This window comes from Vombatus ursinus, unplaced genomic scaffold (genome assembly GCF_900497805.2).
Source record: "Vombatus ursinus unplaced genomic scaffold, bare-nosed wombat genome assembly UNPS02014785.1, whole genome shotgun sequence".
NCBI lineage: Eukaryota > Metazoa > Chordata > Mammalia > Diprotodontia > Vombatidae > Vombatus > Vombatus ursinus.
Genome location: NW_020954563.1, coordinates 14896676 through 14923073, shown reverse-complemented (window position 1 = coordinate 14923073; position 26398 = coordinate 14896676). Strand labels below are relative to the sequence as shown.

The following is a 26398-nucleotide window of genomic DNA, read 5'->3' as shown; positions in this document are numbered from 1 at the left end:
ATCCCCCACTCTTGTGCAGCCTCCTGAACACCCCTGCGACACGGAAGGAAGAGGACAAGTCAGCGGGGTCGTAGCACCAAAGATCTAGAGATTTTAGAAACCTCAGGGGCCATTTAGCTAATCCCCATCCCTCCACCCACCTCACTGACAGAGGAGAAAATTGAGGCCAAGAGAGGGGAAGTGATTTTCCCAAGGCCATTGAGCTAGTAAGTGGGAGGGAATCCAGGGCTCTTTCCACTACCCCCCATGACGCCACCTCAGTGATGCAGGGCAGAAAAGGCTGTCTAGGAAAGGTGCCCAGGCAGTACCAACCTAGCTCAGGGCTAAGAAGCATCATTATTGAAAGAATAATAACAGAAGCTCTCATTTCCGTAGTACTTAAACTGTTTACAAAGGACTTTCTTCCCCATGACTCAGGAAGGAAGAGACTCAAAGTGCCATTAGGCTGTTTTATAGAGGAAGAAACTAAGACTCGGAGAGAAATGACTGGCCCAGAGCAACACAGCCAGGAAGCATGGGGGCCAGGGCCTTGAGCCCAGGTCTCCTGGCCTGGTCCGGTGTTCCTCCTCCTACGTCATGCTGCTTCTCACAGGGTTGCCAAACCACAGGGGCAGGCTTGCTGATGGAGACGGACCAGGTGGGTTTGAGAGAGAGGAAGGCAGCCGTGCAGCATGTTCAGGACTGGTCAGTCACCAAGCTTACCAACTTCAGGTTCTTCTCATTCATGGCCCTTGAGTTCTCAGGCAGAGCAGAATCCATCGAAGTTCCAAGATAGGGGGTTGCCTGTGGGAGAAAGGACAGAGCCCAGTTTATCTCACGACCTTAAGCCTCTCCAGTTTTGTCCTCTTCCATAGAACCAGGCAAAGAGCTGTGGGCAGAATTGGCTCCACCGCCTGTCTCTGGGGTCCTCAACAAGGGGAGAGGAGGGGTGGGAAGGGTGAGCACCTCCCACCCCTTCTGCTCTTTCCCATTGAGTCATTCACTCCTTTATCACATGGAATACACCCACCATAACCATATACATTCATACAGTTGCACTCAGAGACACCCTTCCCCTAGACATATAAGTACACTTTCAATTCAATAAACATTTAGTGCACCTACTGTGTAGGAAAACACTGGTAGACACCAGATATACAAAAACAAAATAGTATCTAACTTCAAGAAGCTTACATTCTACAGCATGCACACAGATAAGCAAATGTGAGGTGATCCGAGAAGAGAGAGAAAACACTCATGATTGGGGGATCAGGAAAGGCATTCCCTAGGAGGTAGCACCTGGGCTGAACTTAAAAACAGGACTCTGAGAGGTGGGGACGAGGAGGGAGTACATTAAGGTCTATGAGAAGGAAGCTGATGGCAGTGGCAGTATTCCTGCTACCTTGGAAGCTAAAGCTCTCTTCAAGCCCTGGAGTTCAGAGGTGCCGTAGGGCTAGCTGATCAGGCATCCTCCTCACTAAGTCAAGCACCAAAAGGGTGAGCCCCTACCCCAAGGGCAGGGGAGGGAGAAGAGGTCTCCAAAGTGCCTAGGAAGGGGTGAAAGGGTTAGGCTGGAAAAGGAGCAGGTCAAAACTCCCATACTGATCAGTAGTAGGACCAACCTGTGAGATTGTTGTTTTCCACCCTGGACAAGAAAGGGAGATTCAGTCTCCCAAAAAAAGACATATTAAAAACTTCGTTTTTACTTTAAAACTTAAAATATTAAATATTAGTGTTAAAAATATTAAGAAATAGCACCGGCCTTGAAGTCAGGAGGACCTGAGTTCAAATCCGGCCTCAGACCAAACACCTGACACTTACTAGCTGTGTGACCCTGGGCAAGTCACTTAACCCCAATTGCCTAAAGAAAAAAAAATAAAATAAAATATTAAGAAATAATATTTTCTCTAGCTTAAAAGACCTTTCCAGACTTTTCCCTTTCGGAAAGTAAGTAGAACAAAATGCCTTTCTTAGAGAACTGGATTATGGGTGATAACTAAATTGCTGAACAAAGAATAATTCTTCATGATAAAGCATAACCTTTCCCATTCCTGCAGTGATAAGGCAGTCACTTTCCCCATCCCCTAAAACAAAAACAAACAAACAAAAGAAAAAACATCCTTCTCCATCTAGCTATTTCTATTAATTGCTGAAGAGTCTCAGAAATGCCTTAAAGAGAGTGGTCTGGGAAGGAATGGGATGGTGACTTTTGCTACTCAATTTTTCAGAATGTTACCCCAAACCATATTTTAACATAGTATGACTTTTTTTCCTTTCTTCAAGAGTCTTGTGAAATGTTACCTCAAATTGTTTTGGGAAGAGAGTCATGTCTGAGGGTATGGGGGAGGAAGAATAGGGACTATGCCCATTTGAATCTCTCTTTAGGCTAGAAATTCTTAGATACTAGAATAATTTTAAATTAAATAAAATTGTTTTCTGGCAGACTTGTGCTTAAAATGCAGAATAAAAAAAATATTTTTTTCTTCTATACCATTCTCCTTACCAAGGCCAATCCCTCTGCTTGTGCCTTTGATCCTATATCTTCCCTTCTCCTTGGCAGATGTTTCCAACAAACATCAGCCTCCCTCCAATCTTCAGGCTTTCCTAACCTACAAGCCCATTTCTTACAGATCTCAAAACATAACCAGTTCTCCCTCATCCTTAAGCCAAAATTATTGGTTTGCAGGGATCCTTACATACAGTTTAGTGGCTCTTATTTTTATTTGAGTTTGACACTACTGCCCTAAGCCATTAACCTAGACCTGTCCTCTCTTTCACAGTCAAACTAGAAAAAATGTCTGCAATCTCTACGTCTGCCTCCTCTCCTATCATTTTCTTCTAAAGCTCTTCAGTGTGGTTTCTGAGCTAACATTCAACTGAAATTGCCCTCTCCAAAGTTACCATTTGTTTCTCATTAGTTAGATCAGATGCCCTTTTCTAAATCCTCATCCTTCTAGTACTTTCTGTAACATTTGGTTCTGTTGACCACCATCTCCTCCTGTATATTCACTCTACTGGGTTTTGGTGACACTGCTCTATTTTGATTTTACTCCTTCCTAGCAGACCACTCCTTTCTCAGCTTCCTTCGTTGGGTCATCATCCATGCCCTTGCCCCCTAATTATGGGTCTGTGGCTCTGTCCTGGGTTCTCTTCTCTCTCTACATTCTTCCTCAGTGATTTCATCAGCTCCTCTGGGTTTAAGTATCATCCTTAGAAAGATGACTCCCAAGTCAATATATCTGTCCCCAGTCTCCCTTCTGAGGTCCCAACTGTACTTCTCATTGGCATCTCAAACTCAACATATCCTAAACAGACTCATTTTTCTCCCCCAGCAAACCTGCCCTTATTTCTAACTTCACGAATCCTTCCTGTTACCACTATAGCCTCAACTCTCCCCCACCCCTCATATTCAATTGGTTGCCATCTCATAGATCCTACCTACACAGTATCTCTTGCATCTATCCCCTTCTCTCCACTCATACAACCACAACCCTGGGGTTGAAGCCCTCATTCAAGCCTCATTCAAGTTGAGATAGCCTCCTAATTGGTTCTTCCTCTTTTCAAATCCACAATCCAAAAGAGCTGCCTAAAGGATATTCCTAAAGCATAATTCTGTCTATGTCATTGCTTTGGTCAATAAATTCCAGAGAGTTCCTATTGACTCTAGAATCAAATATAAACTACTTTTATTTGGCTTTTAAAGCCCCCACTACATACAATCTGACTGCAATTTACCTTTCCAAATTTATTACCTCTTAGTTCCCTTCGTACACTTGATGATCCAACCAAACGGGCCTTCTTACTGTTCCCCATCCACAACATTCATCTCCTGGCTCCATGCCTTTGCACAGGCTGTGCCTCCTACCTGGAAGGTACTTTCTCATCTCTACCTCTTAATAGTTCTAGTTTTCTTCAGAGCTCAGATTAAGCGCCACCTCCTACACAAAGACTTTCTAGATCCCCTCCAGTAACCCCCATTACCTTGCATTTACTTCATATGAATTTACCAGGTGTAAATATGTATTATTATGTAAATATGTATTATTATTATGCATCTCTCCCTCTGATAGAATGTAAGCTCCCTGAGGAGAAGGACTGCTTTATTTTTGTCTAAGTATCTCCAATGCCTGGCACATACTAAGTGCTCAACAAATTCTTGCTTACTGATTAGAAGATGGAATGCCAAGTTCCTAGAACAACTAGAAGTCTGTTTAGCAGGAATATACAGGGCACGAAGAGGAATAACGTGAAGTAAATTGATAAGGTAGTTTGGAGCCAGATTGCAAAAAGCCTTGAAGACCAGGCTGGAAAAACGTTTGCTTTATCTTAGGGGTGGGAGTTGTAGAAGTTTTTTGAGTAGTAGAATGATATAATCAGACTCATGCCTTATTCTGGGGGCTATGTGGAGGATTAAATGGAGAGAGAAGAAATCAGGCAGGGGGACTATCGATGAAGCTACTGCAGTAGTTGAGAACATGAAAGCTTAAACCAGGGTGGTGGCAACGTGAATGTAGAGAAGGGGATGGGGGTGAGAAATGGTATGGAGGTAGAATCAATAAGACAAGGAGACTAGGAAATTTATTAGATATTGGGGGAGTGTGACACAGTGAAGAGTCAAGACTCATCTTGCAGTTGTGAACCCGGGTGACTAGGAGGAATTTGGGGGATGTTGAATTTGAGATGTTGACAGGGAATTGAGAGAACTATGGGAATCAAACTGACTCATCTTGTAAAACTGACTCCATTTTGAGACCTAAGTTTCATTTTCCCGTAAATTCCACTTGCTTGCTAATCGTGGGAATTGAGTAATATCCTATTTCACATCTGGAACAGTCTACCTTTTCCTGCTGCCAACTCTTGAAACTCACAGATCCTCCCTACTCCCAACTGGAAAAGTCTCTAATCTCTCCTCCAAATAGAAATCAGATTACCTAATCTCGTTTACTATCTAATCCTACTTTATATCCTGAAAATTGTTTTCTTTTAATGCATAAAAATCTATCTCCCTCTGTATTCATGGTCCAGTGATAAGTTGAAGAGGCCTGATCCTGATTTATTATGCAATTGGCATGCATTGATATGCTTGGAAGCTCAAACCTTTGTTCCCTCAGTTATTTCAGATTTCATCCATCACAGTTCCTAGATGGAAATATCCAACAGGTAATTGGTGATGGATTGGAATTCAGGACATCTATATCTCTATCTATATAGAGATATAGATATAGATAGATAAATATAGATATATAGACATACACACACATATATATTATATATTTATATGTGACTGATAAGGAATTAGTTCATGAGGAGAGACTAAAGATGAGTGAAAGGTAATAGGACGGAGAAAGCTCCTGGAGGAAATAGGAAGAGATAAGATTTAATAACCACAACAATGATTATGATAACAGCAGCTAACATTTATAGAATGCTTTGTTTGCAAAGTACATTACGTATATTATTTCATTTGAGCTTCACAACAAGATGTGAAGTAGATGTTATTATTTTCATTTTACAGATGAAGAAATTGAGATAGAAGTTAACCAACTTGCTAGGCTAATATAGCTAGTTTCAGAGGTTCCCAAAGTGGGCAGTATGGGTGCTAGAATGATCCAGGAGGGCAGTGGTAGCCTCAGGTGCAATTGCAGAGCATTGAATAAAAATAAGTGGGTGGTTGAAGCATTAGTAAAGAAGAGAAGAGACTTTTGAAAAACCATTAATACGTTTCATCTGCTGTGTAACAGAGTTAAAGTCATAGTGATTACGTTATTTTCCAAATAAACACACAAAATGGAAGTTATAACTGATCAGTGGTCAAGTCCGCTGACAGGTCTTAACAAGCAAGTGTTAGCAGGCAAGCATGTCAAGTAATGACTTGTTTACAGTACATTACTATATGGTTACCTGACACAATATTGCATCATCAAAATTTCAATGCAGGGAAAAACCACAAATTTACAATAAATTATTAAATTTAAGATGTATCATTTTAAAAATATATATATATTTTGAAATGAGGCAAATTAAAAAATGTTGAATGGTTAGAGAAAGATTTCCAGGGGGGCTCTGAGTAAATATTTTTTAAAAAAGGGCAGTAAGTCAAATAAATTTGGGAACCTCTTCTAGTACGTCTTTGAGACAAGATTTGAACTCAGGTCTTTCTGATTCAAAATCTAGCCCCCATCCACTATGCCACTTAATCATCAAAGGCCTAAAGAGAGGGCTGGCTTTGGCAAGAAGGGCCAGAAGGGGCTTCCCTCATCGCTCCTCCTGGGTGGAATGCGGGGTTTGCCAGGCCAGCAGGGCTACTGAGGAAGGAGCAGGCTGGTGGTAGAGGGAGTTTAGGGTTGCAGCAGCGGCTTTTATGGCAGCAGTGTCCCAGAGGCGCTCTTCAACATGACCAGCTTCCACTTTGGACTGATAAGCTGTGCCTTATTTCTGGGTGTGAATAGTAACAACACAATATATATGCCTTTCTTTTTGAACATTTGAGGAGATGTGGCTCTCTCTGGCTTCCTTTCCTCTTACCATCTTTTTTTTTCTTTCTTATTTTTGTTTTCACTGGGTCTATTTTCAAATTTCTCTTATTTTCATCATAATATCTTTGTAAACTAAATGCCTACAGGAATACAAAGCACCCCTTGCTTATAGCACTGTTTTATTTTCACTTTTTACAAAGTTAGTTCCAGTTTTGGGAACCCAGACAAAACTTTCAAGTGGGATATACTCTATATACTCGAGCAGAATTAGGGACAAAGGGGCAGCTAGGTGGTGCAGTGGATAGAGTACCAGCCCTGAAGTCAGGAGGACCTGAGTTCAAATTCAGCCTCAGACACATAACACTTACTAGCTGTGTGACTGTGGGCAAGTCACTTAACCCCAATTGCCTAAACAAAAAAAAAAGGGACAAGGCATTTGTGAAAGCCAGGCAAAACTTACCACATACTATTTTTAAAGTGCTTCTTGTGTCTGAAGCAGCCACCTATTCCTAGTCTTTCCTTGGTTTGGGGGTAGGTTTTAATCAATTGCTGGTTGAGGGCTTCATTTCCAATGTACCGCTCTCAGTCCTCTTCTTGGGCCTCATCAAATGAATATCAGGGAACAGAACCCAGGTATAGAGATAGGCAAAAAGAAGTTTCCAAATGTTTGTTAAATGGCATGATGTAGCTCATTTGTAATAGCCTTTTTCAGACTTCTGTGTAAGGCATGGAACTGATACTTGGGTCCTACTTACTTAGAAATGTACTCTTCAACCTTGGCAAACTGTATCTTAGACTTTCAGGCTGGGAACAGAACTATGAGACTAAGTACAGAACAGCTGTAATTATTTTACATGTTTGTACATATAATGCCTTGAATACGTGTAGGGTGACTAGGTGTTCAGTATTATCTTAGTTTTTAATTATGTTTAAATTGAAGTCAAGAAAAAAAACTTCAAAGTCCAAAGACTATGGGAGCTTTATTGTAACTTACAAAAAATAGATGCAAACATAACTAAAAAAAAAAAAGGCCAGAAGGAGAGATGAGGACCCTCATGGCATATTCTTTTCATAAAAGTAGAGAGAGGAAGGAAGGGTGGCATGGCATTGTTGACAAAAGAAAAGGTTTGAAACAACTATTACAGGACGTATGAGAAAGAGAGTCAAGCAGTGAAAACCCAACTGATTAGATGAGGTGAATTTGTCTAGGACCTAGTCAGCAAGGTTGAGTGACTTCCTCCAGGAACGTTCAGCCACTTGAAAGCAGGAGAGAAGGTAGATGGTGAGTATGACCCAGGGTTAAAGAGTAGCAGATTATGACAAGTGTTGGTAGCTAGGGAGCAAGGGATTCAGGGGTGGAGGGCAATATACTGCTGAAATGATAAACTAGATGGCTAAGACAATGAAGGGGAAAGTGAGGTCGGGGCAGGAGTGATGGCCTGGGAAAATAGGGAGGGATACTGGGGCTGAAGCTTGCATTACAAACCAAGAACGGGTTTATGAGGAATAACACAATACACACAAAGTCATCTGATAGCCACCCCAAACAGGAAATGACATGTATATAGAAACACATCCATCCTTCCTTCCCAGATCACAGATAAATACTCCTCTCCTAACACCTGCTTGTAAGGGAAGCATAGAGGGAGACACAGGCATGGGTACACCGCCAAGACAGACACATAGACACTTTCCTCTTCCCGGTACATTCCAAAAAAGACCAGCATACACATCACACTCAGTCATACACAGGGCATCCTCGAGGTCTTAGTGCAGCTTTTAGTTTTAATAATCTTTAATAACTTTTAATAGTTATTAAAAACTTAAAACTGCACTAAGACTTTAGAGATACTGTGTGTATGTGTGTGTGTGTGTGTGTGTGCACATGCACGTGCATGCATAATTATATAAAGTAACTATATGGAGAGAAGAGGGAAGGTAAAATCCGTAAGATGTCAATCCTTCTGGCCTGTCATAAAGAGTTTTGCTTCACAAAGCATTTTCTTTTTCTTTTTTTTTTTTTTTGGGTAAGGCAATTGGGGTTAAGCAACTTGCCCAAGGTCACACAGCTAGTATGTGTCAAGTGTTTGGTCTGAGGCCGGATTTGACTTCGTCCTCCTGACTTCAGGGCTGGTGCTCTATCCACTGTGCCACCTAGCTGCCCCTTACAAAGCATTTTCAAATCTATGCTCTTATTTGATTATCAGAACTCTGTGAGGTAAAGGCAGGGGTTGTCCCTATTGTAGGGGAAGGAAGAAGAGTGGAATAAGCATTTATAGAGTGCCTACTATGTGTCATGCACTGTACTAGGTGCTTTTTACAAATGATCCTCATGACCATTCCATTGTTGGAGTGGGTACAATTATCATGGGACTGCTAGAGGGTATAATGAACAGAGCCTGAAGATCTGACTTCAAATCTGGCCTCAGACATTTACGAGCTGTGTGACCCTGGGCAAGTCACTTAACCCTGTTTGCCTCAGTTTCCTCATTGGTAAAATGAGCCGGAGAAGGAAATGGCAAACCCCTCTAGTATCTTACCAAGAAAACCCCAAATGGGGTCACAAAGAGTTGGACACGACTGAAAATGACTGAATAATATTAACACTATTGTTATTCCCATTTCACAGATGAGGAAACTGAGGCAAACTGGTTAAGTTACTTACCCAGGATCACATAGATAGCATCAGAGGACCGATTTGAACGTAGGTCCTCCTGACTGCAGGCCCAGCAGTCTATCCAATGAGCCACCAGCTGTCTCCAGAGAAAGAAACTGAAAGTAAGTCTTTGCTTCTACGTGCTGCCAGATAGGACAGATGTGGGTGTCTCTCCTCTCTTTCCCCACACACACACACACACACACACACACACGCTTTACCACATGTGGATGTTTGTATTTCGGTATGTATACATGTACCTCATACATACATTATACTATATATATGTATATATACTATATATGAAGGAGATATATATACTCTATATATACATATATATGCTATATATATATATATAAACCCTTTCATGTACAGAGCACATACAAGACAGATAAGCATACCACACTATATATACACATTTATATATGTAATATAGATATACATACAAAGAGAGATTCCCACCTCCCTAGAGACATGCAGAGATAAAGGCTTAGCTTCTTCCTCTGCACGAAGGGTTTACCCTTTGCCTTGTCTATCTCACAGGGTTATTCTGATGATCAAAGATAAAAGAATGGATCCGAAAATGCTTTGTAAAATGTAATCCCTCTCTTAGGAAGACGCTGGGAAGATGGTTAAGATCCAATCCTCAGATGATAGTCATGTTGTCTTTTTACCTATTCAAAGTAGAAATTGGCCTTTGATTGAGTGTATGTGAAAAAGGGTGGAGAGTGGACCTTGTATGTATGTGAGTTTTAAATTTAATGTTTTGTTTCAATTTTAGTCTGAAATTTAGTCTTAGAGGCAATAAATTGAACACAACACTACTGACCAATTTATAGAAAACAGCGTAGGGAAAGTTTGGGAGAAGATCAGCGTGGGTCATTTGGCTTCTGGAACCCACTATGGCTTGGTATGTTGGATTTTTTTTTGCATGGTAGCAGGTTCACTATTTCACCCACTTAAGGACCAAAATCCCACCTCCTATGGAAAAACAGGCTTATTTTTCTTACAGTTTTTGCTCTTGTCATAATAACAAACTGTTTCCTGAATTCTTTTTCAATGCATAGCTCCTCGAATAGATCAGGATTGTTACGTACACAATATACTCTCCTATGTAATCACATCTTCCCCCACCCCTCTGTAGAAGTACTTCATATGATTGGATTCTGGCTTTCAGGCCAATGCCTGTCACCTCAGGGGTCCAGGCAGACCCCAGCTGAGGAGATGTCCAAAGCGAGGGCCTAGAGTCAGCCACTCCTACACTTTCACCCCTTTCCACCACACCCTCTACCAAGCCCTAGATTGCCAAATCCTAATAGTTCCTCCTTCTCTTTGCTAAATCAGATAATGGGGAAGATCCATAAGAGTCCCTCTCTTCTCCCTCTACTGTACAGAGATGTGCTCGTCAGAGCCAGGATCAGGAGCTGAAGCCCCCTCGCCTCCTACCTCTTTCCCTCTAGCAGGACCAAGTAGAAGCCATGGGATGGAATGTGGTGGGGATGGGGAAGAAGAGGGGGGATGAAGAAAGAAATTCAGAGGGCTTAGAGACTGAGTTAATTCCTCCCTGGTCTTACCTTGGGATAAGGATTGTGATGCTCCTTTAATCCTTCTCTTGAGTCTTCCCAGGGCACAAGCTTACCTCTCTCTTAATTTCTTTCAGAATCCTTCTAGTGACCTGGTTCTGCTCCAGAGAGTGAGACTAAGCTGTGAGACACTGAATTATAAGGCCTCCAGCCCCGCCTCCTTCCTCCAAAGGCACTTGCCCCATAGCCCATGCCCAACTGTATAGGTTGATGACCTTCTGGGCTGGGTCTCCGGTCTGCCTGGAAAGGAGCTCAAGAAGCAAAACTAAACGTCTTTCAGGGTCAGGAAGAGGGCATAGAAGTTGGAGCTCAAAGGGGTACTGATAACTGTCATTGATAAGGTGATAAAGTTTGCAAAGCACTCTAGATATATTTTTATCAGGTTCCTATTTTACACATGAGGAAACTGAGGCTGAGAGAGATTACATGATTTACTCCTGGGCACATATCTTGTAAAGTGGAATTCAAATCAAGGTCTCTCCAGCTTCCCAGACCAGCACTCTTTCTACTGTACAAGAAATGCTTAATTGATAAATATTTTTTGAATGGGGGTCTTCAAGGTCCTTGAGGGCAGGGAGACCCCTCTGGGAGGGTATGTTTTGTTCATTTTATGGGTCCTTTCTACAGGTACAGGCCCCAACTGTCTTTGCTGTTAACATCCTAGTAACTAGTCTTGTAAATTTCACAAGAGCTCAAATTTCACATGACATAAAACAGGAAGAGACCTTGGAGGTCGCCCACTCTAACCTTCTCATGTTAAAGATGAGGAAATGGAGGCTCAGAAGTTATGACTTGGTCAAGATCCCACAGGAACTAAGTGGCAAAGTTACGATTTTAATCCAGACTCTTAGAGCTCTTTTTCCATTGGACCACACTGCCTCCCCTCCCCAAGGGCAGCCAGCATTCAGAGTCCTAGGGGCGTTAGAGAACCAGAGAGAGGTTGACCAGACAAGAAGAAATTAATGATTTAAGTAAATTGGGAGAGTTGAGTGATCAAGCTAAGGGAAAGTGGGAGGATGAGGAATTAAACTACAGAGAGACACCCACCACACAACTGCTTCCATTTGCCTCTGGTTTCATGAACTGATGTTTCTAAGTAGGAGGCAGAGCAGAACACAGAGAGCATGGGTTAAGATCTGCAAGCACAATAACATAGAAATGGGATAGACGAAGGAGTTCAAATTTGGTACTTCAGAAGCTCTCGGGACACAAAGAGAATAACAGAAGAAAAAGGATATAGCCCTTGAATTGGCAAATAGAATTTAGAACAGACAAGAATGGAAAATAAATAATCAAGAGGACAAAACAGAAAAACTTCTTGGGAAAGGAGTGTGGCAAATGAATGTTACTTAAAATGATATTGAAGGAGAGCGGGGAGAGATTTTGAAATAAGCCCGCAGGCTTGATTGAAAAGAGAGTCAGGTGGAAAAAGGGAAATAGTTAAATTTTAAAAAGAAAGAATCCAAGAAGCCTTCAGACTTTAGAAATGGACAAAACTGCCAGTTCTTTTTAAGCTCCTTGGCCTGCTTTACACGCAGGATTCCCTCTCTAGGAAGCTTCCTTCCATTTTTTGGTATGCTTGCAAATATTTCTTTAATAGTATGTTGCTTCCCTTGTGGAGTAGGGATTTCCCTGCAGGTCATCACCATTGAAGAGCTACTCTCCTCCCAATGATGCAAAGTCTCTTTTCAGGTTTCATTTACTTAATTTCTTTTGCTCTGTGATTCTGATGTAGGAGAATGGAATTTGTTGGCATCACTTCTGGCTTTTCCAGATGCCTTGGAAAAGTCTCCATTTTTTAGTTTCCTCTTGATATTTATCTTAAGAAAGAGGTGCAGATGGACACAGAGGAAGGCAGTCAGTGGGGAGGCAAGTCATTGAAATGAGTTAGACTTGTCACATGAAGATATACTATATTTCTTCTAAGGACTGGAAACTCTCTGTTCTAAAACCATGGCTGTGTGCAGTGACTTTGTACTAATGGGACTACCAAAATAGTTGTGGGTCACTTGGGAATATAAGGAAAGGTAGAAGCATAACTAGGAAAGGGCAGCTGGGGCTTTGCTTCAGAGAACTGAATTCAAAGTCCACTGTAATAACTTTAAGTGCTTCAACAGAACTTAGGACACCTCCTATACTCACAACTGCTACACACCTTAAACCTACCTTCCTTCTCTACCTCCTACACAGTCTGCCATTGTCTGAAGGTCTTTATTAGAGAGAGAAGGAGATGAGGGACAAGGATGTATCATATGTCCATGTGGAGCTGTTTTCATGGTATACAGAGAATGAATGAATGAATGAATGAAGGAACAAATAGGAATTTATTAAGGGGCTTACTACTGATTAGGCTATATGCTAAGCACTTGGCTTAGTGAGGCCATGGTGTTTTGGAATCATGGATCCCTGGGAAGTTAAAGTGTGGTGGGTGTAGGGAGAAAGTCCAGTTTTCTTTCTTATCCACCTATCCATCATTCCCCTTCACTTCACCAGTGTTGAATATTTGTGACCCTGGGAACTCATCTATGATACTTTGACCACCATCTCTTCTCAGACCTCAGTAGAAACAACCTGGGACTCTGAACCCAAGAGTATTGGAAAACAAGCAATGCTTCTAGCCCATTACCCATAGCCATCATCCTGGGAAGCAATCCCTGTGGATATGAAGACCAGCAGCTGCTCCTACAGGTGCCACAGCTACAGATACTGAAGACCCAGAAAGCAAAATACTCACCACCAAAATACTTGGCACCCTTAAATAGTTCAACATCAGAAACTGATATGATTTTATCAATGGCAATGGTGTTAAAGAACAGGCATTACTATTTGCTTTGCCATTGTACTCTACAGGTCATAAGATCTTTCTATATGACTTGAAGTTTAAATCTTCCATATATGTTGTATCCCCAATTAGAATGTGAACTCCTTGTGAACAGGGACTGTCTTGCTTTTCAACTTGTATCATTAGTGTTTAGCAGTGCTTTACTAAATAAATGTGTTTAAAGAAAGAAAAATTTACAAAGTAAATAAATTTGAGGACCTTGGAAAAGGGCAGGTATATAGGAATGGGGAAGAAAATGTAGGAACAGACTAACATCAAAATAGTGTAAATAGGGATAAAATTCATAGGAATAAAATACTGACTTAAAAGAAGACAAAAACCTATTCAAAAGAAATAAAAGGAGAAAAACACACGTCTAACAATCATAACTTTAAAGGTGGATGTATTAAACCATCCAATAAAATCAGAGAGGGTAACAGGATAATAAAACAAAACCTATCTACTGTATGTGAGAAACATGTGATGTCTATCTCTAACTCTAGCTAGAATTTATATAGCATTGTAAGACTTGCAAACCACTTTACAAATATCAGCTCATTTTATCCTCATAAGAAGCACCATTTATAAATGAGGAAATTGAGACCCGGGTTCACAATACTAGTAAGTGTTTGAAGGCTAGATTTGAACTCAGGTCTTCCTGACTCCAGGTCCAGTGGACATTTATTTACTTGTCCTTTCTAGACTTTAGTTCCCTGCTCTATAAAATGAAGGGCTGAATGAGATGGTCTCTAAGGTCTCTTTTCAAGATAGACTCCAGCTCTATTTATTCATTTATTTCCATTTACTCATTCAATATTAAGTCCCTATTGTAGAACACTGTTCTAACCACTGGGAAAAGACAGCTTAGATAAAGTCTCAGGCAGCACTGAGTAGTGGACTGAGAAAGACCTGAATTTGAATCCCCTCTCAGACACTTACTAGCTATGTGACCTTAGGCAAATCATTTCATACCTCTGTTTCCTCATGCGTAAGATAAGGGGGCTGGATGTGAAGGCCTCTAAGGTTCCTTCCAGTAAAGTGCTAGAGAAACTTAAGATTGCTGCTGAAGGAAGGGAGGCTATTTTAAATTACAACTTCTTCTGGAGGTGACAGGGACCAGTGGACAGCCATTCTTCAGGGATGAAAGCAGGATTGGAATAATTATCAATAAGATGAGCACACAGTATTTTATCATACAAGAAAGTGTGGCCAAATGGGCAGTTATTCCTCCCTTACAGAGGGAAGCTAGTTTTAAATATTGGGCCACTAGGTGGCACACTGTGAGTATTGGACCTGAAGTCAAAAAGACCCTAGTCCATATTTAGTCTCAAGACACTAGCTGTGTGACCCTGGGCAACTCACTTATCTGCCTCAGTTTCTTCATCTGAAAAATGAGGATAATAATCGCACCTACTTCACATGGATGTTCAAACGAGATACTTGTAAAGAGTTGTGCAAGTCTTAAAGCACTATATAATTATTATTGCTTTCTATCTTTTGGGAAATTCTGAGTCAAATGTCCTTCTGTGAGCAGTGTCCTGAACTAGCCAAGTACCTACACAAGAGGACACATATAAGCCTCAGAGCTCCTCAGCAGGATCAGCATTTGATGGATACCAAGTCTGAAAGCTGGAGAACCCATTTCTTTCTGCACCAGGGAAGCCCCTCCTTCAAAATACTGGGAGAAATTACTTTTTGTCCTGCACATTTACAATTTCTTGAAATATAAACCTGAAAAAACAGGCTTTTAAAAAGTCCACTGTGTTTTAAATGGAGCTACTTGACTACACCTTTAAACCCAAATCACTCTGACTTTGATGGAATGGCCGATAATAACCCCCAGCCCAAGCCTAGGTAGTTCATAGATTATTTTTGATTGCTTAGTGCAAATAGCAATTGTTTTCTGTTCTGACCAGAAACCCTGAGGGTCTGTGCTTCCCAGACTGTTATCTTTGTGATGACAAATTGGGCCATATTTTGTCTCAATTCTTACCTAATTGCTTAGTCACTGAATGGGTGTGGCCTCAGACAAACTGAAACCTGGTAAAGACCTTAATTTAGAAAGGCCAAGCTCCATTCTGGGGCATGGCCAGTCTTCTTAATTTTTGTCTTGCCACTAGATTTCGATGACTCTGGAAAAGAGAGTTTACGCAACTCTGCCTCATTTAAATCCAATTTATGATGTCATTGGTCCTCTTTGAGAACGAAGGATGGAAAAATAGCAGAGACCCGATCATCAATGACTTCAGTCACACTCTGTCCAATGGCGCACTGAGAAACTGAATCAAGAAGCCAGTGAGTCTTTGGAGAACCTCAAATGTGAGGCACTGAGAGGCCTGAAACGGCAGCCTTACCTCACGTTCTAGTCCAGCCTGGGCCCATTCCCAGACATTGTCTTTGCTGCTATCCTAAGGGACAGGATACCACCAGACTTTTCTGTCTCTTCCACCTTCCAAGCTCAATACAAATTCACTCTCTCATGTTTGTATCTCTGTACTTTGTCTGAGATGTATACACACAGACACACCATCCCCCTTGGTTTCTGATTTTGGATTGAGGGTCTTCCTGAATTCTTCAAAGCCAGGTGGGCAACAAAAGAAATAGCCCAGGCTGGAGACTATGGAGAGGCAGTAGGGCATAGGGGAAAGTCTTAGACTCAAAAAACCTGGGTACAAATTCTGGTTTTGCCACTTTTCTTAAGCAAATTACTTCTCTATGGATATAAATTTCTCCATCTACAAAACAAGGGGGTTTGACTTGGAATAATTGAGGGAAGAATGCCTCCAATGACCTCCTCCTAGAGAAAGGTGGGCTCCAATCAGCCGTTCCTTTGGGAACACAGTGAGAGGAAGGGGTCCCAAAGACCCCCCTTAGAGCTGAGGGCAACAAAACAAGGTGTCAGTAGCTTGTTCCAACATCAAAGGTCAGTGACCAACAAGAACAACAAAGCCTGACAGAGTTCACACTCATGCTCTTAGCTTCTGACTCCAGATGTTAAGGAAGACTAAAGGATAAAGAAGGAAGAGCTAATGTTTTCAAGTTTGGGGCCAAACGTGATAGTAGTATCATCACATCTTCTATGATTTCTGACTCTTCTAGCTCTGGACCTGCCCTATAGGCAGAGCTTAATCTAACTAGATGGTGTAAGGCTTTAAAAACAAGCAATTTTCTAAGTAGCGTCCTTCTTCTAAAGGTAGTCAGTCCACCTCCAATGCTAAGATTCTTTTTTTTTTTTTAGACATTTGGGGTTAAGTGACTTGCCCAGGGTCACACATGTCAAGTGTTTGGTCTGAGGCTGGATTTGATCTCGGGTCCTCCTGACTTCAGGGCCAGTGCTCTATCCACTGTGCCACCTAGCTGCCCCAGTTGAGGAACTGAGGCAAACAGGGTTAAGTGACTTGCCCAGGGTCACAGAGCTAAGAAGCATCTGAGGCCAGATTTGAACTCATGAGGAGTCTTCCAGATTCCTGGCACTCTACCCACCATACCAACTAACTGCCTTTTCAATGCTAAGATGCTTTATACTTTCTTGCATTTCCCACTGCCAACATGCACTCAAGGTAACCCAAATCTACTGTATTTTCAATAAATCCTTAACTCATTGAATTGTGAGATCATAAGATTTGTAGCTATAAGGGTCCTCAGAATGCACATCTATGGTTCTTGTTCTGAGGATCAGAGTAGTTGTCCAAGGTCTAACAGTGACCAAGGTGAGAATGGCACCTCGATCCTCTGCTCCCAAATCTTGTACTCCTGGTACTATATAAGGACAATGAAACCTGGACGCAAAGTTGTCCCTACCAGTTCCCTATTTCTCCACCTGGTGGAGTACACTGTTCTTAAACTGCTCCAAGAACTCAGAAAATGTAAGAGGTTGGGGAAGTAACTAATTCAAATATAGGAACCAGAAGAATGAAGAAGCATGACACTGGGAAATAGACAGGACACTGGAAGACCGATGTTCACATCCCGGCTCCCACATATGGCAACTCTGGGCCGATCACCTCACTGGTACCGTTTCTTCTTCTAAAAGATGTCCACCTCCCATGAATCTTCCCAAGCACCAATATCTTATCTTTTCATCCTTTCACTACCTACTTCACAGAGTTGCAGCAAAGAAAGCCACAAATAAATGGGTTGTTATGGGAAGATGCATTTTGGCTACATTCAATGGGAATACTGGTTCTGTGTAATCTGAGGAAAATCACTTCTCTAAGTTCCAGTCTCCTCATTTGCAAAATGGGCATAATTTCTGCACTATCTACTTCAGGACTGCTATAAATAGGAAAACGCTTTGTAAATCCTAAAGCTTTATATAGATAGCTAGGTGGCACACTGGATAGAGCACGGGGCCTGGAGTCAGGAGGACCCCAGCTTGCATCTGGTCTCAGACACTTACTAGCTGTGTGACCTGGGAAAGGCATTTAATCTCTGCCTGCTTCAGTTTCCTCATCTGTAAAATTGGGATTATAATAGCACCTACCTCCAAATGTTGTGAGGATCAAATGAGGTAACTGTAAAGTGCTTAGCCTAGTATCTGGCACATAGTAAGTGCTATAGATAAATGTTAGCTACTGTTATCATAGAAATGGAGTCTACTATATTTTAAGGTCCTTTTTACCTCTGACAACTGCTGTTCTAAGGTTCTTCAAGTTCAAACATACTCTTCAAAGATCCCTTCTAGTCCTAACATTCTAGGCTCTTTGTGGTAGTACAAATAAAAAAAAGCTTTTAGTACTTATAAGGTCAACCAAGTTGCAAAGGAGTAATTTCTAATGGTAGTTCCCCCATCTCCTAGCAAATAGGAACCTCTTGTGTTGAGGTTCCTAAGGCAGGAAAAACCCACAGGGGCAGTTTGACTTCTTTACTATCACTGGTAAGGCAAAGCAAGGCAAGGAAACAATAATTTATTAAGCATTCATTATGTGTTAGGCACTAGGCTAAGCTCTGGGGATACAAATAAAAATAAGCAAAAAAACAGTCCTTGCTCTCAGGGAGCTTACAATCTAATGGGAGAAGACAACATACAAAAGGAAGCTGGAAAGGTAGAGGAGAGGTGGCAAGTACCTGGCACAGGAATATGGTGTTTTAAGTCTGGAAAGTCAGAAGCAGAGCCAGGAAGGAAATGAAGATTGGCCAGCCTGGGATCATCCCCAAAACAAGAGGGCCCAGGAGGAACTCAACAATGAGACGTTCCAGGCTAAGAAGGCCCCAGGTACTGGGGAAGACTGCAGTGTAAGACTGAAGCTGAAGCACAGTGTTGGTAAGGTAGAGAAAGACTTAAATTATTTTCTAGCTCTAAAAAGTAAATATTAGGAGGCCTCACCAAAAAAAAAAATTAAACAAACAAAACCCCGACTTCCTGTTAGTGAATTTGTGAGATAACTGGGACTCTTAAGGTTCCCATTTTCCTAATTTCTATCCTCCTTCAATTGACCAAAACTTGCATGGTGACTGCTCAACCTTAAGGAAAAGTAATTGATGTTCCAGGATCAGCTCGTTGTTTCCTTAATCTTTAGATGAGGAGATAAACATTATATCCCCTGTTTAGGGAGGTCTAACTTTAATAAATTGTCATTTAATGAGAAAGAAAACTAGCATGAGTTGAGCTGATGGTGCATAACTGATAAACTGCTTTTCATTAGAAGGAAAACTGGTAAAGAATCAATATCACAGTCAAAATGCAACATTTCTCTCAGCACTGAAGTAGAGGGGTCTCCCTCTCACGGGTACAGAATGACTGTTTGGCACAGGTCATGATACCCCGCCAGCAAGTGGTGCCAATGTCAGACTGCTCTCCCTTGGGGACGTGAAGGAGCAAGAGTGACAGCAAACATTTAGGTTGTTCCATAGTCTTGCCTTCTGCCACCAAAAAAGGATCAGTATCTTGTGTTTCCTTATTTCCCATCTTCTTCCAAAACAGTGAAAACTATACAGCAGTACCCCAACACCCTGAAAGAAACTGTATGGGGTAGTTTCAGCCAGCACTTAGACCTGAATTGTGCCTTTTATCCCAGGGGCCTTTGGGAATCTAGATCAAACCCCTCCCCGACCCAACAAACATTCCATTCCAGTTCTCAAAAACAAAACATTTGGACTTCAGAAGTAGAAGTTAGAGGAAACTTCTAGCTGAGGTTTCCCTAGTTAAAGGTCCATTCTCAGTCAGCTGCCACCTCCTTTACCTTTCTGGTGTACCTTCAAAGAGGCTCTGACCAAACCTAGCTCTTTGTCAATATTCTTATCAACTGGATCATGGGATTTATTGCCACAAAGAATTTTATCGAAGAATCATTGGATTTAGTGCTAGAAGGAACCTTAGAGATTAAGTAGTCTGAACCCCTTATGTTAAAGGTAAGGAAACTGAGGCCTAAAGTTAATGACTTTCCCAAGGTCCCCTAGGTATTAAGCAGAGCCAGGATTTAAAACCAGGCCTCCTTATTCCAAGGCTAGTGAATATTCTCTCTATTACACCCATCTTCCCCTCTCTCATATACCTTGCACATCTTCTTTTCTATTGTATTACATTTTATTATCTTTAAAAGCCTAAATCCTACTAGGATACTGAATAAAGTTTGGGCCACATCTCTGTCGTACACTGGAAACACCCAATGGTGCAACACACCATGAAATCAGAGATGGTCTCTGCTGCCTCTGTTACCTCTGGCATTAAACACAGCTGAGCTAATTTCTAACCAAGAGGTTATACCTGACATTCCCATTGGCTACGCTGTGAAGGGAAAATGGCTATATCTAACAGGAGTCTGGTAAGGCTGGACAAATGACTGATTTCAAAGCATTCTCTTACTTTAGGGAGAAATACTGCTAGGAATGGCCACCGAGAATTTTGTCTGGTGTATGGACTGTAGAATGAGGCCAGGAATCATCAAGCAGATGAAAAAATGTTGCAGACAGATGGAGCTTCTTGGAATGAAGCTCAGGGGAGAAAAAGAGCTGAAAAGTTCAAGGGAGTGACCACAGAAACTGCTTGGGAATGTACAACATACACTAATTGACCAAGGATCAAGAAGAATATTGGTGACACATCCAAAGCCAATGATGCATTTAAATCTGAAATACATGATCTGTAATTCCTTATCTCCAAAACTAGTATGTCTGACACTGGGAACCAAAAACAAAGGAAAGAAAGGAAAACCTTATTGCTTCAGTTTCTTATAAACATACATAAATATATTTAAATTTTCTTTTAACTATAAGCAATTTCAAACAAGCAATTAGAAGCCACAAATTCTATACACTGTTTCCCTATGCAGATCATAGAAAATATTTTTTTAAAGACTGCGTAGTTGTGCTGATAATGACAATGGTATGGCCTGACCCTAACCAACAGGTAAAGAAAGAATAGTAGAGGGCCTGCTGAAAGAAGTCCAGCCATATATTTCTTTCAGGAATCTGTCAATCTTTCATTGTAAGAAGCTCAAGATTTTCTTCTCTTTCCTCTGCTTGCTTTGGTCCGTTTCCGATTGCCTGGTCGAATGGAAAGTTGCTTTTTAAAGTCTACCAGGCAATCCTTGGCTTCGGAAATAGAAACAAAAGACTTGATGGGAGAGTCGTTCAAGTTAAAGGAGCTCTGGTCTTCTCTGCTACAATCTGCCTTCTCCATCTCTGAGGGAAGATACCTGATGAGAAGGGGAAAATGAATAAAAGTTCAAAGGGGTCCAAAAAAATCACCAGCACATTTTCTCAACTGATCTCTATCCCAATTTTATGGTCAACCAAGTTTTGGAAATCCTTTTCTCTGTGCTAACCCTGAGGCTTATGATACATGCTCGTAAGACTAGATAACTCAAGTTAACTTTTAAAATAACTTCATACAAAGAGGTTCCTAAAATCCTCTTCAGAAACAAGTATTGGACATCTTCAGGACTTGAAACAGGATTATTTTAAAAATGCTTTCTCTATTACCTACTTATGATGTGGAATTGTTGTCTGCTTTTCCTTTCTGCAATGACTATTCAGAAAATCAGGAAAAGGAAGGGAAGCCCAAGCTGTCATGGTCTGCCTCTGGATAAACACAGCAGCAGTTCCAAATGACAATCCACATATTTACAAATTAACTGAATCTTCCCTATTTTCTTAAAAAAAAAAAAAAAAAAAAAGAAGCTCCATAGTCACTTAACCCTGATTGCCTCAAAAAAAAAAAAACAAAAACAAACAAACAAAAAAAAAAAAAACCGCTCCAAAGATGGGTGTTGGTGCCACAGGAGAATAGCACCTGGTACCTGCCCACCTAGGAAGCCCATTGTCTCGTCTTTGCCCAGTTGTTTCCCAAACTCATTTGGCCTACCTCCTCCTTTAAAAAAAAAAACTTAGTGTCGCCTTGGAAATCTACTTTAACTCTTTAACGTTTTTTTAATTTGCATAATTAAAAAAACTACAAAATATATATTTTTAAAATGACACATCTATATACAATAACTTACTGTAAATTTGCATTTTTTCTGCATTGAAATTTTGATGACACAATATTGTGCCATGTATCCATATAACATTTTATAGTAAACAAGTCATTGCACTCACATTCCTGCCCATGCACGCTGGACTTCCCAACAATGTTTGACATACTCGCCTGCCAACACTTGCTTGTTAAGACCTGTCAGCAGACTTAACCACTAATCAGTTATAACTTGCATTTTGTGTGTTTATTTGGAAAATAATGTAATCACTATGACTTTAACTCTGTTACACAACTGATGAAATATGTATTAATGATTTTTCAAAATTTTCTTCTCTTCTTTCCATATTACCAATTTGCATAAGACAAATACCACATCAAGTACATAGTGTAACCGAGTCTGTATTTCCCAGGTTCTCAAAGTACTAAAGCAGTCCTGAATTCACCTGAAAGCTTCTCCTTCTGATGACTCTGTCTTCATATCAGTATCTGTGATAAGAGAAGAAAGAGAGAACTTGGTTTTTCATCATACTTTGCTTCAGATCAAATATTCTACTATATACTTCTCCAATAAGGCTGGCAGTACTCTGACTTCAGATATGTTGGGTAGGAACAAATACAGGTGAATTCACTGATTCACCCAGAGAAAGCAGGTGATTTAGTAAATATTGATATCTGATCAAAAATTCCTTGCTCACCTGTATCTCCTATTCTAGAAAACTTCCTAGTAAGATTAGGTTAGGGCTCTGTTCTAATGTTTAACTGTAGCATATATAAACTGAGCACAAGGTATTAGGAGAATCAATTAAAAATATTTGAATGCCAAGTTTCCCCCACAAGTTTCTGTAAAACAGAAGTAAACAGAGTAAAACCTTCCTGGGCATTTCAGAAAGGTGCTTATTACCCAAGTTTATAAGGTTCTGCTGATCCTACTAAAGAGCTGGAAATGAAACAGTGGTAAAGGAGACAGAGTTGCCTTCCTTAGGGTAATATAGGATTTAAAGCAGGAACAGAGCTCAAAGATCAAGTCCAAATCATCATTTCACAGAAGAAAAAACTGAATAAGCAACACAATTGAAATTCATACTCAAGAATTCTGAATCCAGTTCTCTTTACACTACACTAATTTGGAATAATCCTAAAGGGTTAAATGGCTAAGCCAGGAGGAGCTAGGTAATGCAGTAGATATTGAGCACTGGTCCTGGAGTCAGGAGAACCTGAGTTTAAATCCAGCCTCAGACCTTTACTAGCTGTGTGACCCTGGGCAAGTCACTTAACCCCAATCGCCTCAAAAATAAAATAAAATAAAATAAAGGTCAGGGCTTCCTTATAAGAAAACACTTTGGGCTTCTTAGTGAAAGTGGTTCTATGCTCACCAGCAGACTTATATTCAGATTGCTCCAACAAGCTGAGGAGTCGGCCTCCATTCCTATTCCCTTCCTGAAATAGAAAGACAGAACAGTCACCTTCTTGCAGAAGAAATCACTATGCTGGTCAATTCCTAAAATATGACCGTGTTAACCTCAGATCACACTTTTCTCGGCAGGTGAAAAAAGCTGCAGGACAGTTCCAGAAATAATATTTTGCTTTATAGCAAATTGGAACATACAGATATGAAGGGCAATGAGTTGTAAGCAATGACAAATATGAAACCTTCAAAGAAATATAAAGTGATGAATTGTGAAGAAAGCAGATAAAAAAAATAAAGTAAAAATAGAAAGTAGATCCAAAAGATCAACCAATGAACTGACTACAATTATGTAGATTAAGGCATTACACAGAAACAATACCATGGGCAATGCTAGTACTACCTTACAGATAAAGTTAATAAAGATAAATAAAGATAAATTATTTTCCTTTTAACAAATATATACGGTACTGAATATTTTCTAGTAAACACTAGCAATTTTCCAGAAGTATACTTTATGGTCTGAGTCTTTGTTTTACATTTTTCAGCTGGGTTAAAAGCAAAATTTACCAATAAAAAAGATAAGAAAAAGGAAGGCAACCACGAACAATTAGAGTCCAGCTGAGGCAAGAACAATATTATTGAAGGACAGAGACCCTATTCAGATGGGGAGCCATCTGATATTCATAATCAATGATAAGAGTTAAAGAGTTTGTCCAGAATTAGCCCAACATGACTGTCTCAAAGACCATAGCTCCACAGTGGACTTGGGAAAGTTAAGATAAGAAGGTTAGTCCCAGGTAGTAAGCCAAAAGAACCTACCAGTCCTAAGGAATAAAAATTCTCCTTTAGATCTGTTACGTTCATGCAGTAACTTTCTTAAAGGGTCTCTTTTACCTCACATGCTAAACTGATGCCTACATTTTGCTCTCTGCTCTAAGATGATATATTCAATTAGAATCCAGAATTTGGAAAAGTCTATCATCTAATCTTTAATTAAGGTTGCCTGCATACTCTCCCCAATTCCTGGTCAAGACACAGCCATCTTAGAGAACCCAGTTGGCTATCTCCCTGTTCTTCTCAGGTACTCCGATTATTCTAGATGTTTCAGAGCTCTAACTAGAGATCAAGAACACAGATAATTCGAAGACAAAAAGACAATGTGGCCTTTAACCAAGAAGTGTACACAGGTGAAATGAATGGTTCAGTAAATCCCATCTCACCCAACCTGGCACTTACCCTTGTGTTCCTCTGCCTCACACCTTTTCCTTCAAAATCTGAAGGCTGTCCATTGCCTCTTTCCACTTTGTTTCCCTGGTTATCTGTTGCAATCTGAAGGCAGAAGTCTACATGACTTGGATACTCTTTGAAAGGAACCAGGGATTTGCACAGGTAACATTTCTCACTCCTATCCAACCAGGAGAAAAGGAAAGCGGTTTTAGTATTCTGTTGTGCCTCTGAGCTCTTGGCTATGTCTCAAATGGTGTTTTTACTTCTCCAAGTTATTCCACAGAGAAGACATGTCTAGCAATGCAGATTTGCTCAGCAGGATCACCAATAAAACTAACCCGACGCCAATCAAAAGGACTGAGTGATTAGCAGTTTTCCCTGGCTGTTCCCTCTGTATCCTGCTGCTGCAGCAGTGGGATGGTAATGAAATCAGCTCTTCTAACTATCTCAAACAATGCTGATTGCTCTTCAGACATAAAACATTCTGTCAAACTCTGCTGAAATTAAGTGTTATGGTTTTTTTTCAAAGGAGAGTTAAAATTTCGACAGAAAAAGGAGCAAGTACATTAAATCAAGATGACATTTTACGGGGGGCTGGATGTAGTTTTCTGATTAGTAAATCAACTCTATCTGCTTACTTCATTTCACAACCTGCATCATAAACTAAGAAGTTCCCCCAAACTCCTGGTTCTGATGTAGAATTCTACAGAATCTTAACATCTCCCATATATTTGTTTCTTTTTGTCTTACTATAACCACCTGCAGCCTCCAGAGTAGTTCAGGCTAGAGACTAAGAAGAAAGCTAAGTCCACAAAATAATCTAACCAGGGCATCAAGGAGGAAGACAGCATATACCAAAAACATCATATTAAAGATAAAAGAATGAGGGTCTTGTTTCTCTGGGGCTAAGGGGAAAGTCCACATTCAGCAATGCTGTGAAACACTATGGAGCCAAATAATTCCAAATAGAGCTTCTCTTGGGTATAACCCTGAGTTTTTCTTTCTGGTCACCTGTGTTTAATAACCATAATAATAAGAGACTGAGATACAGTAGAGAAATTTATATTACTAAGAAAGTCTGTGGACTCCCTTCTATGGACACATTTTTAAAAGGACAGATACTCAATCACCTAACCAGTGCACAGTGCCTTGAAAGAGCAGGCCCTTAAGAAATGGAGAGGATGCAAGTTTGGTTTTGTTTGAAGTAAAGAATGGACCAGATGACCTCTCAAAGTTCCTTTAAGTCCTAAGATTTATTATCTAACATCTGTGTCTTGATGCTAAATAATTTTGCCTTTTAATTAGTCATCCTAATTTAACATTAGTGGTATCTCAACTATTTCCAGGGAAGGGCATTTGCAAATAGCCCCCTTCTTTTTTTAATTTTTTTTTTTTTTTTTTTTTGCAATTGGGGTTAAGTGACTTGCCCAGGGTCACACAGCTAGTAAGTGTCAAGTGTTTGGTCTGATGCCGGATTTGAACTCAGGTCCTGCTGACTCCAGAGCCAGTGCTCTATCCACTATACTACCTAGCTGTCCCAGCCCCCTTCTTCTTTATGATGCTTTCAGCCCAATCTATTTCATTGCATAACCTTCTGCAACCCAGCTCTTAACTATAAAATGGGAAAACAGTCCACACTTTTCTGAGGGCTGCACAAGGCTACACATAGGAATGTGAACTTCAAGCAAATGGGAGCCTAAAAGTGGTAGGGGTGAGGCGACTGGCAGCTTTTATTATTTTGGAGGTTTTTTCTTGAGTTTGGAGGAAGGCAATGGGGCCACCTACATTGATGCAAACTGGAATGAAGGAAAAGAGGCTCAGGCTATCCAAAT

General features: G+C 40.6%; 2 protein-coding genes across 6 annotated transcripts in view; both read right to left on the bottom strand.

The window, feature by feature from the left end:
* HK3 (hexokinase 3) overlaps window positions 1-10822 on the bottom strand; it is a 52020-nt gene extending 41198 nt beyond the window's left edge. For both annotated transcript variants that reach the window (XM_027867161.1, XM_027867162.1), the window contains exons 1-2: window positions 10686-10822; window positions 703-783 (exon numbers count right to left, since the gene is read on the bottom strand). In XM_027867161.1, the coding sequence (XP_027722962.1) occupies window positions 703-759 (57 nt within the window). In that variant the 5' untranslated portion in view covers window positions 760-783; window positions 10686-10822. The remainder of the gene's footprint in view (window positions 1-702; window positions 784-10685) is intronic.
* A 9854-nt stretch (window positions 10823-20676) lies between these two features.
* Window positions 20677-26398, bottom strand: part of UIMC1 (ubiquitin interaction motif containing 1) — a 136152-nt gene continuing 130430 nt past the window's right edge. For 2 of the 4 annotated variants that reach the window (XM_027867152.1, XM_027867151.1), the window contains exons 12-15: window positions 24576-24744; window positions 23305-23368; window positions 22375-22417; window positions 20677-21152 (exon numbers count right to left, since the gene is read on the bottom strand). In XM_027867152.1, the coding sequence (XP_027722953.1) occupies window positions 20951-21152; window positions 22375-22417; window positions 23305-23368; window positions 24576-24744 (478 nt within the window). In that variant the 3' untranslated portion in view covers window positions 20677-20950. Of the gene's footprint in view, window positions 21153-22374; window positions 22418-23304; window positions 23369-24575; window positions 24745-26398 lie in introns of those variants that run through there. The other 2 variants (XM_027867153.1, XM_027867154.1) reach the window with 2 other exon arrangements.